This window comes from Poromitra crassiceps, assembly GCF_964638095.1.
Source record: "Poromitra crassiceps genome assembly, chromosome: 11".
Classification (NCBI taxonomy): domain Eukaryota; kingdom Metazoa; phylum Chordata; class Actinopteri; order Beryciformes; family Melamphaidae; genus Poromitra; species Poromitra crassiceps.
In genome coordinates, this window is record NC_139643.1 from 12,490,805 (window position 1) to 12,513,681 (window position 22,877).

The following is a 22,877-nucleotide window of genomic DNA, read 5'->3' on the forward strand; positions in this document are numbered from 1 at the left end:
TAATCGGAAGGCCAAAACAGTGTGCATGTAGTGTAAACAAGGTGCAAAAGTACAAACAGGTCATGTTCTCTCTCTCTCCCTTTTTTTGTCCCAAGCTGTCAGAACAGCTGCACTTAAAATGTTTAATATTTTTTGAAAGATAATTTTATTTCAAATAGTTGTATTTATTTTTAATATTATTTCATGTATTTTTTTTATTCTGTTTCTGATCTATTAGGTATCGAGTATCATATCTGTATCGAGTATCGTATCGTGATACTAAACTTGGTATCGAAGTCAACATTTTTGTATCGTGACAACACTAATGCACAGTGGATTGTGAATTGGTGTAATGCCAGCTGATGACAACATACTTTTTAGATGGAGGCTAAATGTTAGCTGCTCAGCTGTTTTCATACTGGGGAGTTACTGGATCATTTAGCAGCAGTCTGCTGCTGTCTCATGTTCCAGTTTGTGTTGACAGAGGCCCGTTCCAATACCCATACTTGTACTTCTTTCTTGTAGTATGTACTGCCGCTGCCCTCACAAAGTATGGATTGTAGTGTGCAGCATGCATGCAAAATGCATACTATTGGGACACACTACATCTGTCATCACGTGAGCTTCCTGAACTCCGACCTCTTGCTCACTTCCGCCGACGTCCGCAGCGCCACATTTGAGTTTTTTTTATTTTTATTCAATAAACAAAGTCCGGCAGTAACAAACAGTACATTATACAAAAAATTCAGACTAAACATTTACAAAATTGGAACAGACAATCAAATAAACAAAATAAAATAAATAAAGCAAAAACATTAAGTCAGAGTTCTAAACAGGAATCAAGCTATGCATGTTTTGGTACACACCATGCTTGTTTGGTTTTAACATATTTCAAGGCTTTCTTAGTTAATTATCTCATTCATGAACACGTAGCTCAGTCAGTGCGACGTAACTCCAGTAGGTGGCGGTAATGCACAAAAAGTTGTTTGCCAACCGCCATAAAACATTAGAAGAAGAAGAAGAAGAAGACATAACTTCCTGCTGCGCAAAGGATTGTGGGGAAGATTGGCTGGTGCAGCATGCATCGATGCATACTCCGAAATAGAGAGCCGCAGGGATGACGTATTTTTGTAGGCTGAATGCGGAAGTCCTGAACTTCCTGGTTCAACACTGTTTCTGTCTATGGGATTTTTGAATGGGTTTTTGGCGCGATGCTTCAAATAAGGTCTCTGGGCAACGCAAGTTTAATCAAACGCGAACCAAGGTTCAGCGGGATAATCTTCACACATGAGGACCACTTTCATGAGTTTTGAAGCATAAATGCGAGCCCTAGAAGTAAAATGCTCGAGCTAAGCTAATCCAGAACTACACACTGTCGCATAGGCTTCCACGTCACGTCAGCACTCAACCTGGACTGTTGTTGATGTGTGCACTGATTACCCCGCGCTGAACGGGGCTGAACCAGGTGAGGGAAAGAGAATTTCCGTGTTCGCCCTTTGAAGTGGTGACTTTATTGACGTATATATCCCCATCGACTCAAAAGTGTAGTCTCATTTAGCCGTTTGCTAGCTAGCCGTCCTTTTAACGGCACATAAAAGCTTCAAAACTCATAAAAGTGGTCTTCATGTGTGAAGATGATGTTACTACCATCTGGTTCGCAGTTGATTAAGCCAGCGTTGCCCAGAGAGCTTATTAGAAGCATCGCGCCAAAAACCCATTCAAAACTCCCATAGGCGAAAACTGTGTTGAACCAGGGCTGTTAGCATCGATGATTTCCGGACTCGTTACTGCGGCTCTCTATTGGAGCTGATGTAGTACAACATCCTGGTACTCTTGGCATACTGCATCTGACATACTATGTATTGGGACATACTAATTCTTTTTTTGCCTACTAAATAGTATGGAAGTATGGGTATTGGAACGGGCCCACAGTTCATTAAAGGAACAGTTCACCCAAAATAACATTCTGTCATCATCTCCTCCCCCTCATGCCAGTTGAAACACAGGTGAAGTTTGTCCATATAACACACAGGGAGGTTGACAGCACATCTCCACAGAGAACCAGTCCCCATTGACTTCAGCTGCAGTCATGTGACATCCTCATCAGTGTCCTCATCATAAACATTGTATAAAATGTTAATTTAAAAAGGTTTATACATACAGAGGACTCAGCAGTGTGAGAGCGCCACCTCTGGACAGATGATGCGTCTCCCTCTGAACTGAGACATGAGCCTTTTTCACTTCCCACCCAACTCACCCATTGTGTGCAGGAAGTAACACAGGTGCAAGCAGAACAGAGGGTTTTCAGCTTCCAATCCATTTGGTGATACAGTGCTGGGACCCTCATTACTTTTTTGCTTGCACCTGGGCAAACTTCCTGCATTTTAGACAAAATAGGTGAATATAGGGTGGGAAGTGAAAACGGCTAATGACCTGATGAGGATGTCATGTGACTTTCTGTTGGTCTCTAAATGATCAACCTCATCAATCATCATTATAATCTGTGCTCTCTGGAAGAATTCAAGATTCAACATTCAATGTTTATTGTCACTCTGGTTGCACAAGTACACTTGTGCAACCAGAGTGACAAGAACTTCACACAAGTACACTTGTGTGAAGTTCTTAGGCCAGGAGGCTTCACAGAACATCAAGGAAAAGCAACATGTGATGAATAAGAGAGCAGAAACACACACGAGCAATAACAATGAAGAATATTAGCAATGTTTATGTTTTCATCAAGGTATCAGAAGGTTAATTTGGTCTTATTTAATAGCCCCACTATACTGAAATATAAAAAAAGATCTGTGTGATATTCTTTCAATGCATTAACAATCCTTTTTACGTTATACAACTATGATCCACAAATACATCAATAAACTAGAAAAGTGAAAAGGAAGTAAAAGGAATGGTGTATTACATTTTACCCTTGTTTTGTCATTCAGTCTTTAGTCAAACACCTATGTCAAAACGACATTCATGACATGTAAGTCTCAGTAGCAACAATGGATTTTCATGCAACATTCAATATTATATAGTCACACATATATAAGGAAAATGATACTTGGCATTTAAACAAACAAACAAACAAACCAGACTTTTGGTCTATTGGGACTTTATTGAAAAGCCAAACAGCAGTAAAGGGGTGCAATTTAATTGGATATTGGACACAAAAATAAGCAATACATTCTCCCTTAGTTACTGGAATTCAGCAAAGCATCAAATATATAAATTAATTTGTTTTTGGGTGGGAGAATATAATTCAACAAGAGCTGTAGCTTTTACCACACTTTGCATACAAAACATTACCAGTACCAGCAAAATATATACATACCTGGAAAATCTATCTCAGACTGTTTTCCTTTTGACCACATAAACTGTGTGTGTGTGTGTGTGTGTGTGTGTGTGTGCGTGTGCGTGCGTGCGTGCGTGTGTTTGTGTTTGTGTTTATAACTACAACAATAACTATAGTTTTGTGTCAAATGAATACTCAAACCTAGAAATGAAAACCCAATCAACCCATCTGTCTAACATGATGGCTTAAATGTATTGCCAAATGTTTCTAAAAGCAGATTTTCCATCAGCAAAAAGTTGCTCTTTAGTGATCAGAGTTCTTATAAACCCCAATAGCCGCCCTAATGTATTTTACTATCATGTGAGCTGACATTTTATTACAGGAACTAAATGGTGCAAATGTCATTTTACAGCAAAAAAAAGGTCTGTCAGGGCATAATAATAATAAAAGTAATCTCTGCTACCTATCAAACAAATTATCAAATCTACTGTCTGTAATTGTGCATTACAAATGATGGCAAATATGCAATTCTCTATAGTCGAGGGTAATTAAAATATTTTACCATTTAGTGATGGAAACAGAATAGGCTACTTAATATTTAAATTGCTCCTGAAACCTTGTACCTCTTAGTCTTCACAAGCGCATCACATTGGATTGAACGACTTCTCAGTGCAATTTTCACAATTTGCAAAGTCATCCTGTGGACCAGATTGCTCTGGCGGACGGGTTCTGGCCCCCAGGCCGCATGTTTGACACCCATGTAAATGCTTTAGGAGGGTTTCCATTTTCCATTTGTTTTTATGAAGGAAATGCTTTTTCATTTTAATTTTGCGTCGTAAAACCCAAGAAGTAATTAGCTATTAGCTATTAGCTATATGTATGATGCTCCTGTTTTTTGTCTGTATGTACACCGGATTACTGAACGTTTTTATAATCTGAAACTTCCCAACCCTGATTACAATGATTCATGAATTATTAATAACCCACTTATTCCCAGTTGAAAGATGGAAGGGTAAAAGTGACAACGCCTCTTCTGGCTCCAGTGCACCATTTATCCCTGAGGCCGTATGTCCATATCGCTTCTTTTTCTGACAGTTAAATGCTGGGAGTGCGCTGGGGAGCGCTGATCTCAGCGCACAATATGCAAGGAAGCAGTCTGAAACTAACGTTAGCTCAGTGCGGTAGCTAGCTTGATAGCTGACAGCTAATATACAGTGATTTAGCTCAACACTGCACTAGAAATATTAAGTGTCTAGCCAATCTGCTCCCACAATTGAGCCTTTCTGTCTCTGTTGTGATAGTTTCTCCATATGCTTAGTTGCCAGAAAGGGAGCACCCGACACCAGGTCTATCTGAAAAGTTAAAATATTTTCAGCTGGAAGCGCTGGGAGCCGGTGCACAAAAACACCGGAGCGCTCTGAAAATAGACGCTGGTATTAGTGTAGTTATGGAAGCCTTGGCCTGAAAAACATTAGGATAGGTACTTTACAACCTGGATTATTTTGGATGAGAAAACGTCAAACTGGTGAGTAAAGTAAAGCTGGTAAGTGGAAACAGTTTTCAAAATGCTCTAGAAGGAGTCACGTTTCCTGCATTTCCTTGGCTATACCGCAGCGTGCCACCCAAAGGCTCAGGCTTCTTCGGATTGGCGTGCAGATGACCAGATCAGCTCGCAGATCGGCGCGCAGATCGACACGCAAGTAGAGTGGACATGTAGGCTCTAAGACGCTGGAGCTTAGGAAAAGAAGCCATATGGACACACGGCCTAAAGAGAGAGAAATAACAATGAGATAACATACAAAATACTTCAGCAACACATAGGGCCCTATCTTCGTACGGCGCTATTGTTTGCGCTGCCGTTTGCACGCCTCTTAGGGCGTCTTCTCTGCGTCTTAAGCTATTATCTGCCTTCACCATCCAGTTTTGCGCTGGCATCTAAGCACAGACACATGTGTAGGCGCGTTACAGGCGTGTCCGTGCGCCTCTTATCCTATCATCTGCCTCCCGCAAGTGTCATTTTGAGCTCTGGCGAAGATACCGTCGCTATGCTCCGAGCGTAAACAGAGGTTTGGGCGTTGCCCGTGCCAAAATAGGCGTTCCAGCGCAATGTGTTAGAAAAAATGGCCTTGGGTGCTCTCTATTTTAACGCCACCAAATAGCAGCTCTTAGCGCAGGCGTACGCCTGAGCGCAGACAGTATTCTCCGCGCAGTGCAGGAAATCCTCGCTTGGATACATTACGCATGGCACGATGTCACTGTCTCTCCAACACCTCGCGCGCGGACACACACTTCCCTCCTCAGAATGCCACGTTTATTTTCAACTATAGCCTACACTGCAGAAATAACACACCTTGATTTAAAAATGATAATTCGTTTGTGATGGTTTTGTGCCAAAAAGTGATTTGCGTTTTGAATTCTGTGGGGGGTCTGGTGGGGCAGGAGTCTGTGTGTAGCCCGGGGAGGGGTGCTTAAGTGTGGGGTGCGCAGGTTCGGCTAGTGTGCCGGGTCCTGGAGGGGGGTCTCCCCGGAGAAGGTGGGAGCTGGGCCGGGTAGGCAGGCTGGGTGTTGGGGGTGAGTCGGTGCACTGGGTGTCTGGGGCTGGTCATGGGGCTCACAGGGTGGGTAGGCAGTGCTGTACGCGGCCGCGCGGACCGAAATCAGTTTCTGGCAGCAAATCACTTTTTGGCACAACACCGGCCAGTAGGCTATACAGTAACCTCTCTCCCTGCAATTGGACCATGCAACAATAGCTTAACCCAAGTGGACAATTCTGGTATAGCCTATTGAAATAGGCTAGAATTAAAATCTCACACATCCCTACCCTATTAAAGAAATTAATATTTTCAAATGTGTATGTTATAGCCTATATGAACGAAACGACTAATTACAGTAAGCCACGCTTTGGGACATGGGGATATTCACTGCGTTAACGGCCGTTTGGTGTGTTTCAAATGGATCATTCCATCAGCATCAATTTTCATTACGAATCCGAGCTGGTTCATCCTCCAATTCTTTCCCTCTCTCATTCTCTCCCCCTCTCTCTCTTTTCTCTCTCTCTCTCTCACTCTATCCCTCTGCTTGCACTCAGCAAGAAAGAAGCTGGTGTCACAGACGTGATAGCGGTGACGCTGTGGCTTTTAAGGGGAGTGATCACACACGTGTGAATACTGTTTTGGGCATAAACACGCCTATGGAGGTTTGCGCCGAGATGACGCGAAGCGCAGCGGGCCGACACGCCCACAATTAGGGCTTTGCGCTGCGCTATTCCAGCGTAAAATGGGCGCTAATGAAAAATGGGGCCCATAGTCTACACATCATCATTACCTGAAGTTGATCATTAAGATATTCTATTGTCTATTGTGGATTTGTAAACCAATGATGACTTAATTTACCTATATGCTTTAAAAATGACCATAATTTGTTTTGATTTTATTATCAAATAGTTTATAAATGTAGATGTTTCAATCATGAGAGACCCGTAGAAAATATTGTAAGTTTCCCAAACCATCTGTGCCAATAATTCTGGTGGTTAACACAGCCCAAATCCTGTTTGCGCATAAGTGATTTGGCACGCCTCCAATCTGCACTTGCACCCGTTGTTGTGATGAGTTACGCTCCCCTGCGAGTATTGCATCCTTAACATATGTTGGGGCTGTTTTAACTTAAAAACAGGGAGGTCACGACCAAACAATTATATAATTTTTAAACAAATACCTTTCTGTATAAATCATTACAATATGCTCCCGTGAGGTGGGGATGCGTTTGGCGGCGGGGGTGCAAAACTCAGCATAACACCTGGACACTTGCGCATGGCGGACTGCTATCGTCCTGCAGAGAAGATAGTACAAGGCAGGGGCAAACAGGTGATCAAAGCACTAAAAGCGGATAGCGCCTATACCAAGATAGAGCCCTTTAGAGTGAATTGATAAAATCATAATGTCCAAATAATGTTCCCTTGCACATAATTTAAGTCAACATGGTTCATTCAGTTCAGATGTGAATAGTGCAGATATCACCATTTTGTCTCTGAAAATAACTTACTGGGTGTAACTTCATCCATTTGAGGCGACTGGATTCAGTTGCTGAGAGAGGTCGGAGTTGTTTGCAGAAGCTGTAAGGTCAGAAACACACTGACTGTTATAACTGAACCGACCAGGACACATACCCTTTTAATCCGGCTTCCCAACCGCAGACCCAACCAAGCCGGATGTAACACAGGGGTGCGAACCTGTGATCCTCCTGTTGAGGCAGGGAATCTACCGCTACACTACTGGAAACCAAATATCTGGAAAGCTTTCTCAACGGTATAAAATGCATCGAGGTCGCCAAGTATTTAATGTACAAGTTATCACTGATATATAGAGTGCAAGTCACATCAGATGAACATCAAGTAAAAACAAAAAGACAAAAGACAAATTTACTCAAGTTGTCAAAGTTGTAAGTGCCAGATACCCCCCCCCCCCGCCTGACATTTAACCTTTGTGTTTAGCTCTGACGTCCTGTCTCTTACCTGACCATGCTGATGACCTTTAACCTTTGTGTTTAGCTCTGACTTCCTGTCTCTTACCTGACCATGTTGATGACCTTTAACCTTTGTGTTTAGCTCTGACTTCCTGTCTCTTACCTGACCATGTTGATGACCTTTAACCTTTGTCTTTAGCTCTGACTTCCTGTCTCTTACCTGACCATGCTGATGACCTTTAACCTTTGTGTTTAGCTCTCTGACTTCCTGTCTCTTACCTGACCATGTTGATGACCTTTAACCTTTGTGTTTAGCTCTGACTTCATGTCTCTTACCTGACCATGCTGATGACCTTTAACCTTTGTGTTTAGCTCTGACTTCCTGTCTCTTACCTGACCATGTTGATGACCTTTAACCTTTGTGTTTAGCTCTGACTTCCTGTCTCTTACCTGACCATGCTCATGATCTTTAACCTTTGTGTTTAGCTCTCTGACTTCCTCTCTCTTACCTGACCATGCTGATGCTCACAGTGCTATCGTTGGGGACTGTGTCTCTCAGCCTGACACTGCTTACTGTTGGTTGATTGTCATTTTGCTGAGTGAATTTGAGCTTGTTCTACTCTTGCACTCAGTGTAAGCCACTCTGTATAACAGCATCAACTTAACGCCTAAGTAAATGTCAAAACATCCTCACCTTTCTTCTTTTTGTAAAGTGTGATGACTCCAATAGCAGAAATGATGATGGCAGCAAGAACAGCCACCACAACAATGATGGGGATGGTCACATCACCAGGCACTGTTGAGAAAATAAATAAGTAAATGAATGAATGAATGAATGAATAAATACAATTATTAAATCAATGAAAGAAAGGGCCTGCACATGATGAAGCTGATGTTGGTTTGCTGCTGTCTATGAAGATGGACCTGAGGTACAGCTGAGTTACTGTATTACAGTATCATCTCATCTGTATTAGTTTAGCTGTTATGATTATGAAGGTATCTGCAGGTTTCAGAAGACATTTGTAATACAGGGTGAATTTTAGACCAATTTATAAACCAAAATAGAGAAACAAAGCTGCAAAACAGCCTTTTTCCAACTAAACATAAAAACAGTTATGATGCTATAAAGGGACAGTGTCAGGAAAAGGACAACAGGAAATTAAATGTCAGCAAAGTTGTTTATAAGCAAAGTTAATAAGGTAGACACAATGGGGGGAAACAACATATTGCATATAATACTGTTAGCCTTATTCTGTATCAGTGTAAGGTTGGACAGACAGTCACTGCATCGTGGAAAAGCATACTGCATTTAGGACATTTTAATACTTTCTAAGGGTTTAAGTTTAAATCATTTATTTGTAGAGTTTTTCAGGCCTTTAAAGAATCTACAGAAACCCTGTCAAGGTCACATTATCTGAACAATGATCCTGGGACGAGTATAAATCGGATCCACTTCCAAGTGATATGACAGTGATATGACTGTATAGGTAGATTGTTTTAAAGTTGGATTTAAGGCTCAGCCCATCACATGAGAAAACATAGGCTGGAACTTGGCGGAGTCTATATAAAATAATTTAACAAAGTTTCGGTAACCCTTTATTTTACAGGTACCCTAGTTACATATGAACTATTTGTAATTACACATGAACACCAAATGTAATTACACAGTAATTACCAATAGTTATAAATTACGTTCATATGTAGTTACATTGTAACAGACCTGTAAAATGGAGTGAGTCTGTTCAACTGTAGTTCATATGTAGTTACATTGTAACAGGCCTGTAAAATGGAGTGAGTCTGTTCAACTGTAGTTCATATGTAGTTACATTGTAACAGACCTGTAAAATGAAGTGAGTCTGTTCAACTGTAGTTCATATGTAGTTACATTGTAACAGACCTGTAAAGTGGAGTGAGACCATTCAACTGTAGTTCATATGTAGTTACATGGTACCGGACCTGTAAAGTGGAGTGAGACTGTTCAACTGTAGTTCATATGTAGTTACATGGTACCGGACCTGTAAAGTGGAGTGAGTCTGTTCAACTGTAGTTCATATGTAGTTACATGGTACCGGACCTGTAAAGTGGAGTGAGTCTTTTCAACTGTGGGTCATATGTAGTTACATGGTACCGGACCTGTAAAGAAGCTCTGGGCTGGGACAGAGATTGCTAAAACCCAGTGGTGGATTCGAACCACTGAACTTCTGATTGCAAAGCAAGCGGCTTTAACCACTCAGCCACGAGGGCTTTCCAAACTTCATGGTGGAGTTTAAGAGGATAACTGTATGTCAGTCAGATGTAGTTGCTGTCACTTCATAGCTTTGTTATTATACACAGAGACTTGGGGGAAAATATTGATACTTTATTTAGTTGTAGGTATGATTTTGTCCAGAATTCCAATACAAAAATTATAATAAGTATTGTATATATATATATATATATATATATATAGTATATAAGTATTGTAGATATAGAGGTAACAGTGAAACTATAATCAAAATAGCCATTCTTCTACATTCTAATTGTTAGCTTATTGTAAATGAGTCATTTCCCCATCAATTTCCCAATTTCTCAATTTGTTGGGGACCCAGTCGAAGCCCCTCAAAGACCCCTTTGGTCAGCAGACCCCCGGATCATCTCTCCCCAAAGTCGGGCACAGTCACACTGCAGAAATGCATTCACATTAATCAATATTGCCTGTCTTTCAAGCTACAACTAACAAAGTATCAACATTTTCCCCCAAGTCTATGCTTATAATAACAAAGCTAGGAAGTGACAACTACATCTGACTGACATACAGTTATGCTCTCAAACTCCACTAAGAAAGTTGGAAAGCCCTCGTGGCTGAGTGGTTAAAGCCGCCTGCTTTGCAATCTGAAGTTCAGTGGTTCGAATCCCCCACTGGCTTTTAGCAATCTCTGTCCCAGGCCAGAGCTTCTTTACAGGTCCGGTACCATGTAACTACAGTTAAATAGACTCACTCCACTTTACAGGTCCGGTACCATGTAACTACATATGAACTACAGTTGAATAGACTCACTCCACTTTACAGGTCCGTTACAATGTAACTACATATGAACTACAGTTGAATAGACTCACTCCACTTTACAGGTCCGTTACAATGTAACTACATATGAACTACAGTTGAACAGACTCACTCCATTTTACAGGTCTGTTACAATGTAACTACATATGAACATCATTTATAACTATTGGTAATTACTGTGTAATTACATTTGGTGTTCATGTGTAATTACAAATAGTTCATATGTAACTAGGGTACCTGTAAAATAAAGGGTTACCGAAGTAAACTATATGAGTGTCTCTCCTCTGCCATAAGCTCTTACCCGGGTTGTTGGTCTTGATCACTGCTGGGTCCAGTTTGGTGATGATGTCGTCCTTGACACCATAGATCTGAAACACACACTCGTACTTCCCCCAGTCTTCAGCTTTGACTGATGAAATGTTCAGCTGAACGCTGGTCTGGAAGGTTCCATCGTGGTTGGGGAGGATCTCTCCCTTATCCTGAAGATCCTGAAGCTCCTCTCCATCTCTGGCCCAGAACAACATGACTCTGTCAGGGTGGAATCCTGTAGCGTGGCAGGTGACTGGAGAGGAGGGAGACTTCTGGAGGAGAGAGATCGAGGGAAGAACTGGAGAGAGAGAGAGAGAGACAGACACACACACACACACACACACACACACACACACACACACACAGAGAGAGAGAGTAGAAAGTAGAAAAGTAGAAAAAATCTTTATTGTCCTCAGATGGGGCAATTTGATTCACAGCAAGCAGTTCATTAGAAAACATTAAGACACATAACAACATAGACAGCATGAGACATCTTCAAATGTGTGCTGAGAGAGAAGGAAGGGAGGGGGGGGGTTACATACAACTACAATCTGCATGATCCACATAATCTAAAACTACACAATAGTCTACATATTCAGTCTCTGGATCACCTCAGGAATAAAAGAACGTCGGAATCTATTACTGCCACATTTGGGGAGGCTGAACCTGCGCCCCGAGGGGAGGAGGCAGAATTCATCGAAAAGAGGATGCAGGGGCTCCTGAAGAATGTCCTGAGCTTTCTTGGTCACGCTTTGTGATAAATGTGACTGAGAGCATTTAGGTCAGTGCCAGTGATTTTAGTGTTTTTAACTCTGTTTAGCACGTTCTCCTCTCTCTGATTGAGGTTGCCGAACCAGCAAATGAGAGCAAAAGTAAGAACAGACTCAATACATGATGATTAAAACATTTTCATAAAAGACTTCTGCACTTTAAAGCTGCGGAGCTTCCTTAAAAAGAAGAGACGTTTGTTAGCTTTTTTCATAATTGCCTTCACATCGGGCTCAAAGCTAAGCTCATCATCTAAGATTACCCCCAGATACTTCTAGCCTACTGCTTAACCACCTCTACTGGCTCATCATTGATGAGGCTAGGTGGGGGGGGGGGGGGGGGGGGGGGGTTTGAGAAAGGATTAATTGCACCAATCTACAAATTAATTGACAACTGGGCCAGTCATTATCTAAAAGGCTCAGCACAACAGAATCATCAGCAAATTTTAAAATAAATCTAGACCCGTGACGACTCATACAATAATTGATATATAAAATGAACAGCAGGGAAGAGAGCACACATCCCTGTGGTGACCCCGCTGAAGATTCAAGGAGGCCAGAGAGGACCCGTTTACTCTGACCCTCTGAGAGCGGTTGGTTAAAAAGTCCACCAGCCCCGCTTCCAAACATTTTCCATCCTATCCCAATCCCCCCCAGAAAGATCCAACATATCATATTCTAAATCTCTATCCGTTTAGTAAGGGACTTATTTCCAAAGTGTACAATATGATGCAGAATATGGGACATGGGACAATACAAGGGCTGCTTGGGAACTGGACATAGGAGAGAAATTCTCAGAAGAACTATGAGACACCATTATTTCACAAATTCATTCTTCATCCTTCTGTGTGAGACTTAATCTAATACAATTTAAAATATTTCATCGTTTGCATTTCTCTAATGATAGATTATCCAAAATATATCCATCTGTCAGCCCGGAATGCCTGAGGTGCCACCATGCCCCGGCCTCTCTAGGGCATATGTTCTGGTCCTGCCAATCTCTGAGCAACTTTTGGTCCAACATTTTTGAGTGTTTTTCATCTCTAACTAACACAACACTGAGTCCTAATCCCCTCACTGCCATCTTTGGTGTAGTCCAACCAGAAGAGAGCCTCCGAGGTCACCAAAGAAATGCAATTGCATTTGCCTCTCTTCTGGCCCGCCGACTCATTTTGTTTAATTGGAAGGCAAAAAAAACACCGTCCTTTAAGCAATGGACTCAGGAAGTGATGTCAATGTCGAAATTGGAGAAGGTCAGATATACTGTGCATGGATCAAAATATTTTTTTTATATATATGACAGTTAGATAATATTCAGTCAAAGGATATACTTTCAAAGTGACTAATAAAAATAGACCAGGTTTCATCAAACGTTAATGACAAAGCTAGCAACTATTTTTTTTTCTTTCTTTGACTGTATTTGTTTGTTTGTTTGTTTGTATGACCCTGGATGGGAAGATGTGGCTGGGGGAGGGTATTGGGGTTTTAAGTATGTTAATTACATATTCAATATTCAATATAATATGTCTTACATACTTTAAAAACTTAAATAAAGTTTGTAAAAAAAAAAAAAAAAAAATACACCAGCCAGGCAACAATATTAAAATCAAAATCAAAATCGTGTTTGAGCCATTGGGCAGGGACAGGGAGGGACAGAATGACAAAAAACAAGTGTGTGTGTAAACTCTAGAAAGAGAAGATACAGATGAACACTACATCAGGTCATGTGACTCTACCTGTTCTCTGCAGAGTGCTCTTCCCATAGGACACATACTTCTTCAGCCAATCAATACACTCTGTGGTGAGGTAGTGCTTCTTTTGTGCCATCAAAGCTTTGTCATTATTCCACCTCTCTTTGGTCATAACAGCCTGTTGTACTGGAGCGATCCATGTCAGTGTCTTCATGTCCAATACTATGAAGTCTTCTCCATCATAACCTTGCTGATGAAAACCATTAACTTCTCCTGTCTCATCATCCCATTCACAGCCATACATGACCTGGCTAATATGGACACCTGAGAGAGAGAGAGAGAGAGAGAGAGAGAGAGAGAGAGAGAGAGAGAGAGAGAGAGAGAGAGAGAGAGAGAGAGAGAGAGAGAGAGGGAGAGACACACACACACACACACACACACACACACACACACACACACACAGACAGACAGAGAGAGAGAGAGAGCAGTCGACTATCAGTCAAGTCAAGTCAAGTCAATTTTATTTATATAGCACATTTCATACATAAAGCAATTCAAAGTGCTTCACAAGACATTACAGACATAAGAGAATAAAAGAAGATAAAGACAATTAAAAGCGAAAAAGCAGTAAGATGCTACACGTTTGGTCAATACAGGAAAATAATAGGATAAATAGACATTTCAACAGTTAAACGCGGTGCTAAACAGAAAAGTTTTTAGACCATTTTTAAAAATAAAGTGTTGGGGAAAATCTGAGGGCCTCAGGCAGGTTGTTCCAGCTAACAGCGGCACAGTGTGTAAAGGCGGCCCTGCCCTGGTTCGAGTGGATCCTTGGGACAGCTTTTAAGCCGGACCCAGCTGACCTGAGAGGTCTAGTTGGTTCATAGCGAGGGAGGAGATCTGCTATGTATTGTGGGAAAGGATTTTAAATTTAATTCTGTAACCTACAGGGAGCCAGTGTAGAGATTTAAGAACAGGGGTAATATGATTAGCCCTCCGAGTCCTAGTTAAGACCCTAGCAGCAGCATTTTGAATGAGCGGGAGTTGCCTATAAGTTCTTTATTTGAGAGACCGGAAAAAAGGCTGTTACAGTAGTCTAATCTACTGTAAATAAAGGCATGAATTAGTTTTTCTAAGTCCTGACTGGAAATGAAGCCCCTAATCCGAGCAATATTTTTAAGATGATAAAAAGCAGATTTTCGGACCGACTTAATGTGTGAGCTGAAATTAAGATCGGAGTCGATAGTAACTCCAAGGCTTTTTACTTGGTCCTTTGGCTTCAAGGAAAGAACCTCGAGGCAGGCTGCAATTTGAAGTCATCGTTCTTTTGGACCAAAAACGATCACCTCAGTTTTGTCTTTATTAAGCTGGAGGAAGTTTTTACACATCCAGTCATTAAGTTAATCAATGCACTGACAGAGTGAGTCAATGGGAGCATGATCGCCTGACGAAAGAGGTATGTAGAGTTGTGTATCATCTGCATAGTTATGGTAGGCTATATGATTTCTTTGCATAATTAGAGCTAAAGGGAGCATGTACAGATTAAATAGAACGGGCCCCATGATGGATCCCTGAGGGACCCCACATATCATTTGAGTTATGTCAGAGGTGTAATTGCCAATGGATACAAAGTAGTTTCTGTCCTGGAGATACGTTTTAAACCATTGGAGGGCCATACCAGAGAGCCCCACCCATTTTTCTAACCTGTCTAATAGAATTGAGTGATCGACGTTGTCGAACGCAGCGCTAAGGTCTAATAATACTAGATTTTTTAATTTTTTTTCAGTAGTTGATCTCTCATGTTTAGCACAGAGACACACTGATCCACAGACACCAACACAGAGGATCTCCACCTCCTGCTGTTACTGGCTGGATGGAAGGTGCTCACAGCCAAACATCATGTGGACAGTGTGGACATCTCAGAGAGAGACACTATGCTCTCTATGCTCTCTTTACCACAGAGAACAAGACACACAAGGACACGCATGCATGCGCTCGCACGCGCGCTCACACTCACACACACACACACACGCACACACACACACACACACACACACACACACACACACACACACACACACACACACACACACACACACACACACACACACACACTGTCCTGAGGCTGGTCTAGAAGCTTCCACTGAAGGAGAGTTTCAGCCTAGGATTAGTCTCTAGACTAGACCTGCTCAGCAGGACAGTGATTCTGTTCAGTAGTGTGTGTTACCACAACTGGGCACAATAAGACAGAGAGCAGCAGCAGCATTATGGAGACTGGGAGTCTGTCTGCCCTGATTGGTCCATCCATCCATCAATCATTCCATACAACCAACAACTATTTCCACCTGCAGATGTTGGCTTGGTGCCACCTACTGGGACGGACCAACACACTGTGGTCAGTAGAGTTATCATCTAATGTGTTTCTGCTGGAGATAGATTATGTGATGGAGAGTAGTAGAGTTAATCTAATGTGTAGTTCTACTATATATTTATTATGGGGTGGAAACAGAGTTAATATAATGTAATGTGTAGTTCTACTATATATTTAGTATGCGATGGACACAGTAGTTGGGTGTTAAACTTGTCCAAAATGTGACCTGGATGAGAAATTTAACATATTGTCCTCTCAGCAGTTTATTAAAACATGCTAACTGTCATATGGGACCCAGCAGAAGCAGCTTGTGTCCAGTTGACAGTCCATAGTTTGAGAAACCAGGCAGTCATGTTATTCTATCAGCTGTGTTGTCAACCTGTTTCTACAGTAGAGTTATTATGGAGACTCACTGTGGGTCGTTCAGTAGAGTTATTCTGGAGAGACTCACTGTGGGTCGTTCAGTAGAGTTATTCTGGAGAGACTCACTGTGGGTCGTTCAGTAGAGTTATTATGGAGAGACTCACTGTGGGCCGTTCAGTAGAGTTATTATGGAGAGACTCACTGTGGGTCGTTCAGTAGAGTTATTATAGAGAGACTCACTGTGGGTCGTTCAGTAGAGTTATTATGGAGAGACTCACTGTGGGCCGTTCAGTAGAGTTATTATGGAGAGACTCACTGTGGGTCGTTCAGTAGAGTTATTATGGAGAGACTCACTGTGGGCCGTTCAGTAGAGTTATATGGAGAGACTCACTGTGGGCTGTTCAGTAGAGTTATTATAGAGAGACTCACTGTGGGTCGTTCAGTAGAGTTATTATAGAGAGACTCACTGTGGGTCGTTCAGTAGAGTTATTATAGAGAGACTCACTGTGGGTCGTTCAGTAGAGTTATTATAGAGAGGCTCACTGTGGGTCATTCAGTAGAGTTATTATGGAGAGACTCACTGTGGGCCATTCAGTAGAGTTATTATGGAGAGACTCACTGTGGGTCATTCAGTAGAGTTATTATAGAAAGACTCACTGTGGGCCGTTCAGTAGAGTTATATAGAGAGACTCACTGTGGGCTGTTCAGTAGAGTTATTATGGAGAGACTCACTGTGGGTCGTTCAGTAGAGTTATTATGGAGAGACTCACTGTGGACCGTTCAGTAGAGTTATTATGGAGAGACTCACTGTCGGTCGTTCAGTAGAGTTACTGTATATGGAGAGACTCACTGTGGGCTGTTCAGTAGAGTTATTATGGAGAGACTCACTGTGGGTCGTTCAGTAGAGTTATATGGAGAGACTCACTGTGGGCTGTTCAGTAGAGTTATATGGAGAGACTCACTGTGGGTCATTCAGTAGAGTTATTATAGAGAGACTCACTGTGGGCTTTTCAATAGAGTTATTATAGAGAGACTCACTGTGGGTCGTTCAGTAGAGTTATTATAGAGAGACTCACTGTGGGTCGTTCAGTAGAGTTATTATAGAGAGACTCACTGTGGGTCGTTCAGTAGAGTTATTATAGAGAGGCTCACTGTGGGTCATTCAGTAGAGTTATTATGGAGAGACTCACTGTGGGTCATTCAGTAGAGTTATTATAGAAAGACTCACTGTGGGCCGTTCAGTAGAGTTATATAGAGAGACTCACTGTGGGCTGTTCAGTAGAGTTATTATGGAGAGACTCACTGTGGGTCGTTCAGTAGAGTTATTATGGAGAGACTCACTGTGGACCGTTCAGTAGAGTTATTATGGAGAGACTCACTGTCGGTCGTTCAGTAGAGTTACTGTATATGGAGAGACTCACTGTGGGCTGTTCAGTAGAGTTATTATGGAGAGACTCACTGTGGGTCGTTCAGTAGAGTTATATGGAGAGACTCACTGTGGGTCGTTCAGTAGAGTTATTATAGAGAGACTCACTGTGGGTCGTTCAGTAGAGTTATATGGAGAGACTCACTGTGGGCTGTTCAGTAGAGTTATTATGGAGAGACTCACTGTGGACCGTTCAGTAGAGTTATATGGAGAGACTCACTGTGGGTCGTTCAGTAGAGTGATATGGAGAGACTCACTGTGGGCTGTTCAGTAGAGTTATTATGGAGAGACTCACTGTGGGTCATTCAGTATAGTTATTATGGAGAGACTAACTGTGTTCAGTAGAGTTATTATGGAGAGACTCACTGTGGGTCGTTCAGTATAGTTATTATGGAGAGAGTAACTGTGTTCAGTAGAGTTATTATGGAGAGACTCACTGTGGGTCATTCAGTATAGTTATTATGGAGAGACTAACTGTGTTCAGTAGAGTTATTATGTTGAGACTCACTGTGGGTCGTTCAGTAGAGTTATTATGGAGAGACTCACTGTGTGTCGTTCAGTAGAGTTATTATGGAGAGACTCACTGTGGGTCGTTCAGTAGAGTTATTATGGAGAGACTCACTGTGGGTCGTTCAGTAGAGTTATTATGGAGAGACTCACTGTGGGTCGTTCAGTAGAGTTATTATGGAGAGACTCACTGTGGGTCGTTCAGTAGAGTTATTATGGAGAGACTCACTGTGTTCAGTAGAGTTATTATGGAGAGATTCACTGTGTGTCGTTCAGTAGAGTTATTATGGAGAGACTCACTGTGGGTCGTTCAGTAGAGTTATTATGGAGAGACTCACTGTGGGCCGTTCAGTAGATTTATTATGGAGAGACTAACTGTGTTCATTAGAGTTATTATGTTGAGACTCACTGTGGGCCGTTCAGTCCAGTTATTCTAATCTAATCTAGTGAAGATAAACTGTTCATAATCTGTGTTGGATGGAGAGAGAAACTGTATCAGTAGCCTGGGTAAACCCAGCCTTCAACGTGACGTCACAGGCTATGCCTGTCGCATAAGTTTCTTCGTGACTGATAGTACATAGAGGTCACGTGGAGGCTGGATTTACCCAGGCTGCTGTATCAGCAGACTAGCATCCAGTATAGTCTCAGTCTTCGTAATGTGTGTGTTGAGTCTGACTGCGTGTTTCAGTCAGGTGTGTGTGTGTGTGTGTGTTTGTGTGTGTGTGTGTGTGTGTGTGTGTGTGTGTGTATGTGTGTGTGTGTGTGTGTGTGTGTGTGTGTGTGTGTGTGTGTGTCTCTTGTGTGTGTCTGGTGGAGGTTAGTGACAGGCAACGCTAAATGTCAATGAAAATACGGTGCAAACTTTGAACTCCCAAAACTGCAGACGTGACATTATTGAGTACTATCAAACATGCCAGCGGCAGCGCTGGACTGGTCTGCGTCTCCAGGGAAAACTTGCCTGCCTGTCATTCGCTGACCACACCGCGTCTCACTCCATATTACAAGACGCAACAATCGACGAATCAATTCTCAAGTTTACAATAAAAGCCCGGCTTCAAGTTCTACCTACTAAATACAATATGTCTCTCTGGTTCCCCTCACAACATGAACCAGACTGCCTAAATAACCATCCGTTGGAATCAATCGCACACATCATGAACAGTTGCTCCACTTTTAAAGGACTATACACTGCACGCCACGACCGTATAGTGCAGTGGTTCTCAAATGGGAGTCCGGGGACCCCCAGGGGCCAGGGGGTCCGCGAAAAGTTTTCAAGAAAATACAAATAAAAACTTTTTTGCGTGTGCAAAAGCTTCATAGTTCAACGAAAATATTTTATGCTTTAAATATAAAATGGTTCATGGATTACATTCTAATCTAACACACCTATCAATTTAAAAGTCAAGCACGTTACCATGGAAACAATTAAGCTTAGCCCAAAATCACAAATCAGAATGAGGGGGTCCCCAGTATATTTTCTATCTTGTAAGGGGTCCTTGGCTGAAAAACATTTGAGAACCTCTGGTATAGTGGACTTGATTGCTAAAGAACTGCGCCGCAACATAGACCAGTTGACAAAACTTCATGAACACAAAACTGTTCAGATGGACTGGTTTTCTTCATCTAATCACAACAGCACACTTGACCGTGTTATAAAGTCCTCTCACTCCGGATGTTGTCATGATCAATGAAACCACTAAGACTGTTCTTATTTTGCAATTTGGCTCTTTTGATTCATACATGGACATTTGCTTCAGTGGACTGCAAAAAAAAACAAGTGCAAAACACCTGGTTAAATTCTGTTCTGTGTCCGCCATCATAGGCAGCGATCATATTTGGAAAAGATGATGTCACCTCTATCCATAAATGTTTTGTAGCTTGCTGGTGTGCTTATGTTGTGGTCATGTTCCTCTTTACATTGCATTTTGACTCTGAGATACATTTGGATGTTGATGTGATTATGTCCTTAATTGAAAATCCAAATAAAGAAATTAAAATGTGTGTGTGTGTGTGTGTGTGTGTGTGTGTGTGTGTGTGTGTGTGTGTGTGTGTGTGTGTGTGTGTGTGTGTGTGTGTGCGCGCGTGCATGCGTGCGTGCGTGTGTGTGTGGTGTAAGCTACATTTCTCTGGTACTTTACAACAAACCAGGAGGAAAAACATTTCAGGAGAATAAGGTAAGATAAACAAACCTCCAGTTTGGTTGAAGAGCTGCTTTGCAAGGTGAATGTTGTCTTTGTTGAACTGCTGGGTGTCCACACACTCCCCAGTTTGTCCCTCCCAGTAGTGTGGATCATCTGCTGTGGCATTGATCATCCAGTCCTGTTTGGGCACAGCTCTCTTGGTGTTGCTGTCATAGTGAAACATCTGAACTTCATCAACCAACCCAACATACACAAACTCTGGGAAGTTTGGGACTCCAGAGGATGCAGTGAAGAAATACTTCAGGGTATGAGTCACTGCGGGACAAAACAGTGAAAGTAAGAAGCTCAGGTTTCTGAATTCTATTTTTAATTCATTTTTTACTAACAATGTGTGACCACTCTTCAATTCCATATGCACAACAGAAAATCTCAATTTCTGTTCAATAAATATGGGAAAATAAATAAATAAACAACTGCATCTTGAGGAAAGAGTAATATACAGTTTCCATTACGTTTATAAGGGTTAGTATTTATTTAGACAGAATTTACTTGCCAGCAAATTAAGCTTATTTCAATCCAAAACACTATCACATTTTTGGAAAATGTCATGTAATAATGTTTAAATTCATTAGTCATGACTTCAAAAACACTGTGAGCCCTATCTTCCCAAACACGCTAATTAGCGCTTGTGCAGCCTTTTAACGCATGGCGCAGCGCAATTTGGAGGCGTGGCCAAGTGCTCTGCTATTCTCCGTGGACGCAAAATGGCGGTGCCGATGCCTAAAGCAACAATTATTTGCAGGTGTGGCCATGTGCCAGCTGGGCTCACATCAATAAACCAATCAAAGTCGCCTATCCCATCCCCTTTAAAAGCCAGCGTTAGTGGCTGGAGCAGGGCAGAGAGACCCCCCCTCGTCGTCCTTCTGCCAGCGCCCCGGCGGACTTGGCTCGTTCGCCACACTGCTCCGGAATGAGGGCGGCGGACCACCTGCAGCAGGCCACAGAGCAGGTCCCCGCAGGCGAGGGGGGTGAGGAAGAAGACCCAATTATTTCCGTTTTTTTTCCACATTAATTCATTTCACATTCTGCTTTTTTTGTTCATTAAACATTCCCCTCCTTTTGAGATCATTTTGTGTCCAGTCTTTCTTGCACTTAACGTAGGCTACACGGGGGTAATGCCGGGCACAGGCGCAAATTGGAGCTGTGCTAAGTCATTTGCTATCCTCCGTGCCTGTAAAATGCCAGCGCAAACGGGATTTGGGCGGGTTTAACGACCAGAATTATTCACAGATGTGGCCTGGTAATCAGATTACCGTCTCGCATTGCCTTTAACACAGTTTGCGCCATGCATGCGTAATTTGGGGATGGCACGTCCGTGCGTAATGACGTACCGAAAATGAATTACCTGGTACTGCACTGGCAGCGAGGAGAATAATGGTGCGTTTAAGAGTGCACAGAGTGTTTTAGCACCTAAGTAAGAGGTGCTTTTGAAAGCTCTTAGCGCAAATAATTGCGGGCATGCTGACGATGACTGAAGGCAAGCATTTAGCAAGGAAACGCCTGGTTTGGCATAGGGCACGCCCAGCATTAAGACAAGCACTAAAAGCAAATAGTGGGGTCTCTCCTCTCAGGTTGGGCAGCTTGCTTGGGTGGAGTGGAGTGAGGTTAAATCTAAATCAGCAGCGAGGTTTGAAAGCATATATTTTATATAGGCCACCAAACAGGTGCAGGGAATCACACTGTCAATTACGATACAGCAGAGCTCGGACTGCTGCTGTAAACTATATTCTATTCTCTATTCTTCCATTTTGACTAAATACTTTGGTTAATCTGTTTAGTTGATCTTTTGATTCAAAATTATGCATCAAAGAGTTTGCTCTCACACATACCGGTACACACACACACACACATTACATTAGGTCATGTGGCAGATGCTTTTGTCCAAAGCGACTTACAATAACACATTTTTGTCAGCAATAGAGCAATCAACTATGCAACACAGTCTGACAGCTCCAACTTCTGAAGAAATAGTGGTAAAGTTTTGTTTTGTTTTTGTTTTTTGAGAGAGAAAGATGTTAGTTCAAGAAGGGGCCAGGTGGAGCCTGAAAAGGTGTGTTTTAAGTTTTTGCCGAAAGATTGGCAGTGAAGCAGCCGTCCTGACCATAGGGGGGAGCTCATTTCACAATTGCGGTGCCAGGGACGAGAAGAGTCGCGATCGGGATGAGCGACTTTTGAGCCCCCAGCGAAGGAGGGGCGAGGCGTCCCGCACGCGTTATTACGAAACCCACGGTGGTTAGGCCAAAACTACGCCCTGTGCCCGCCTACGCAGCTGTCAAGCGCCGGGATTGGCCAGGCGCCCATGCTCATGTTGGGCTCTCTGTTACAGGGACATCATTCCTGTGAGAAGCAACAACACCAACAAAGTAATGAGGATATTGAAAGACAAAATCCTACATTGCACCAAAGCATACAATGTACCGCAGTTATTTGACTTTCTGACCACCCGCCTCAGTGCTTATTATGAGGC

General features: G+C 42.3%; 1 protein-coding gene across 1 annotated transcript; it reads right to left on the reverse strand.

The window, feature by feature from the left end:
• Positions 1 to 7,091: 7,091 nt before the first annotated feature.
• Positions 7,092 to 21,673, reverse strand: LOC310784832 (class I histocompatibility antigen, F10 alpha chain-like; the record flags this gene model as incomplete). Its single annotated transcript, XM_083645871.1, has 6 exons — positions 7,092 to 7,099; positions 8,427 to 8,528; positions 11,077 to 11,382; positions 13,588 to 13,866; positions 20,399 to 20,665; positions 21,664 to 21,673. 6 exons carry the CDS (start codon positions 21,671 to 21,673, stop codon positions 7,092 to 7,094), a joined length of 972 nt encoding a protein of 323 aa, XP_083501997.1.
• Positions 21,674 to 22,877: the final 1,204 nt, after the last annotated feature.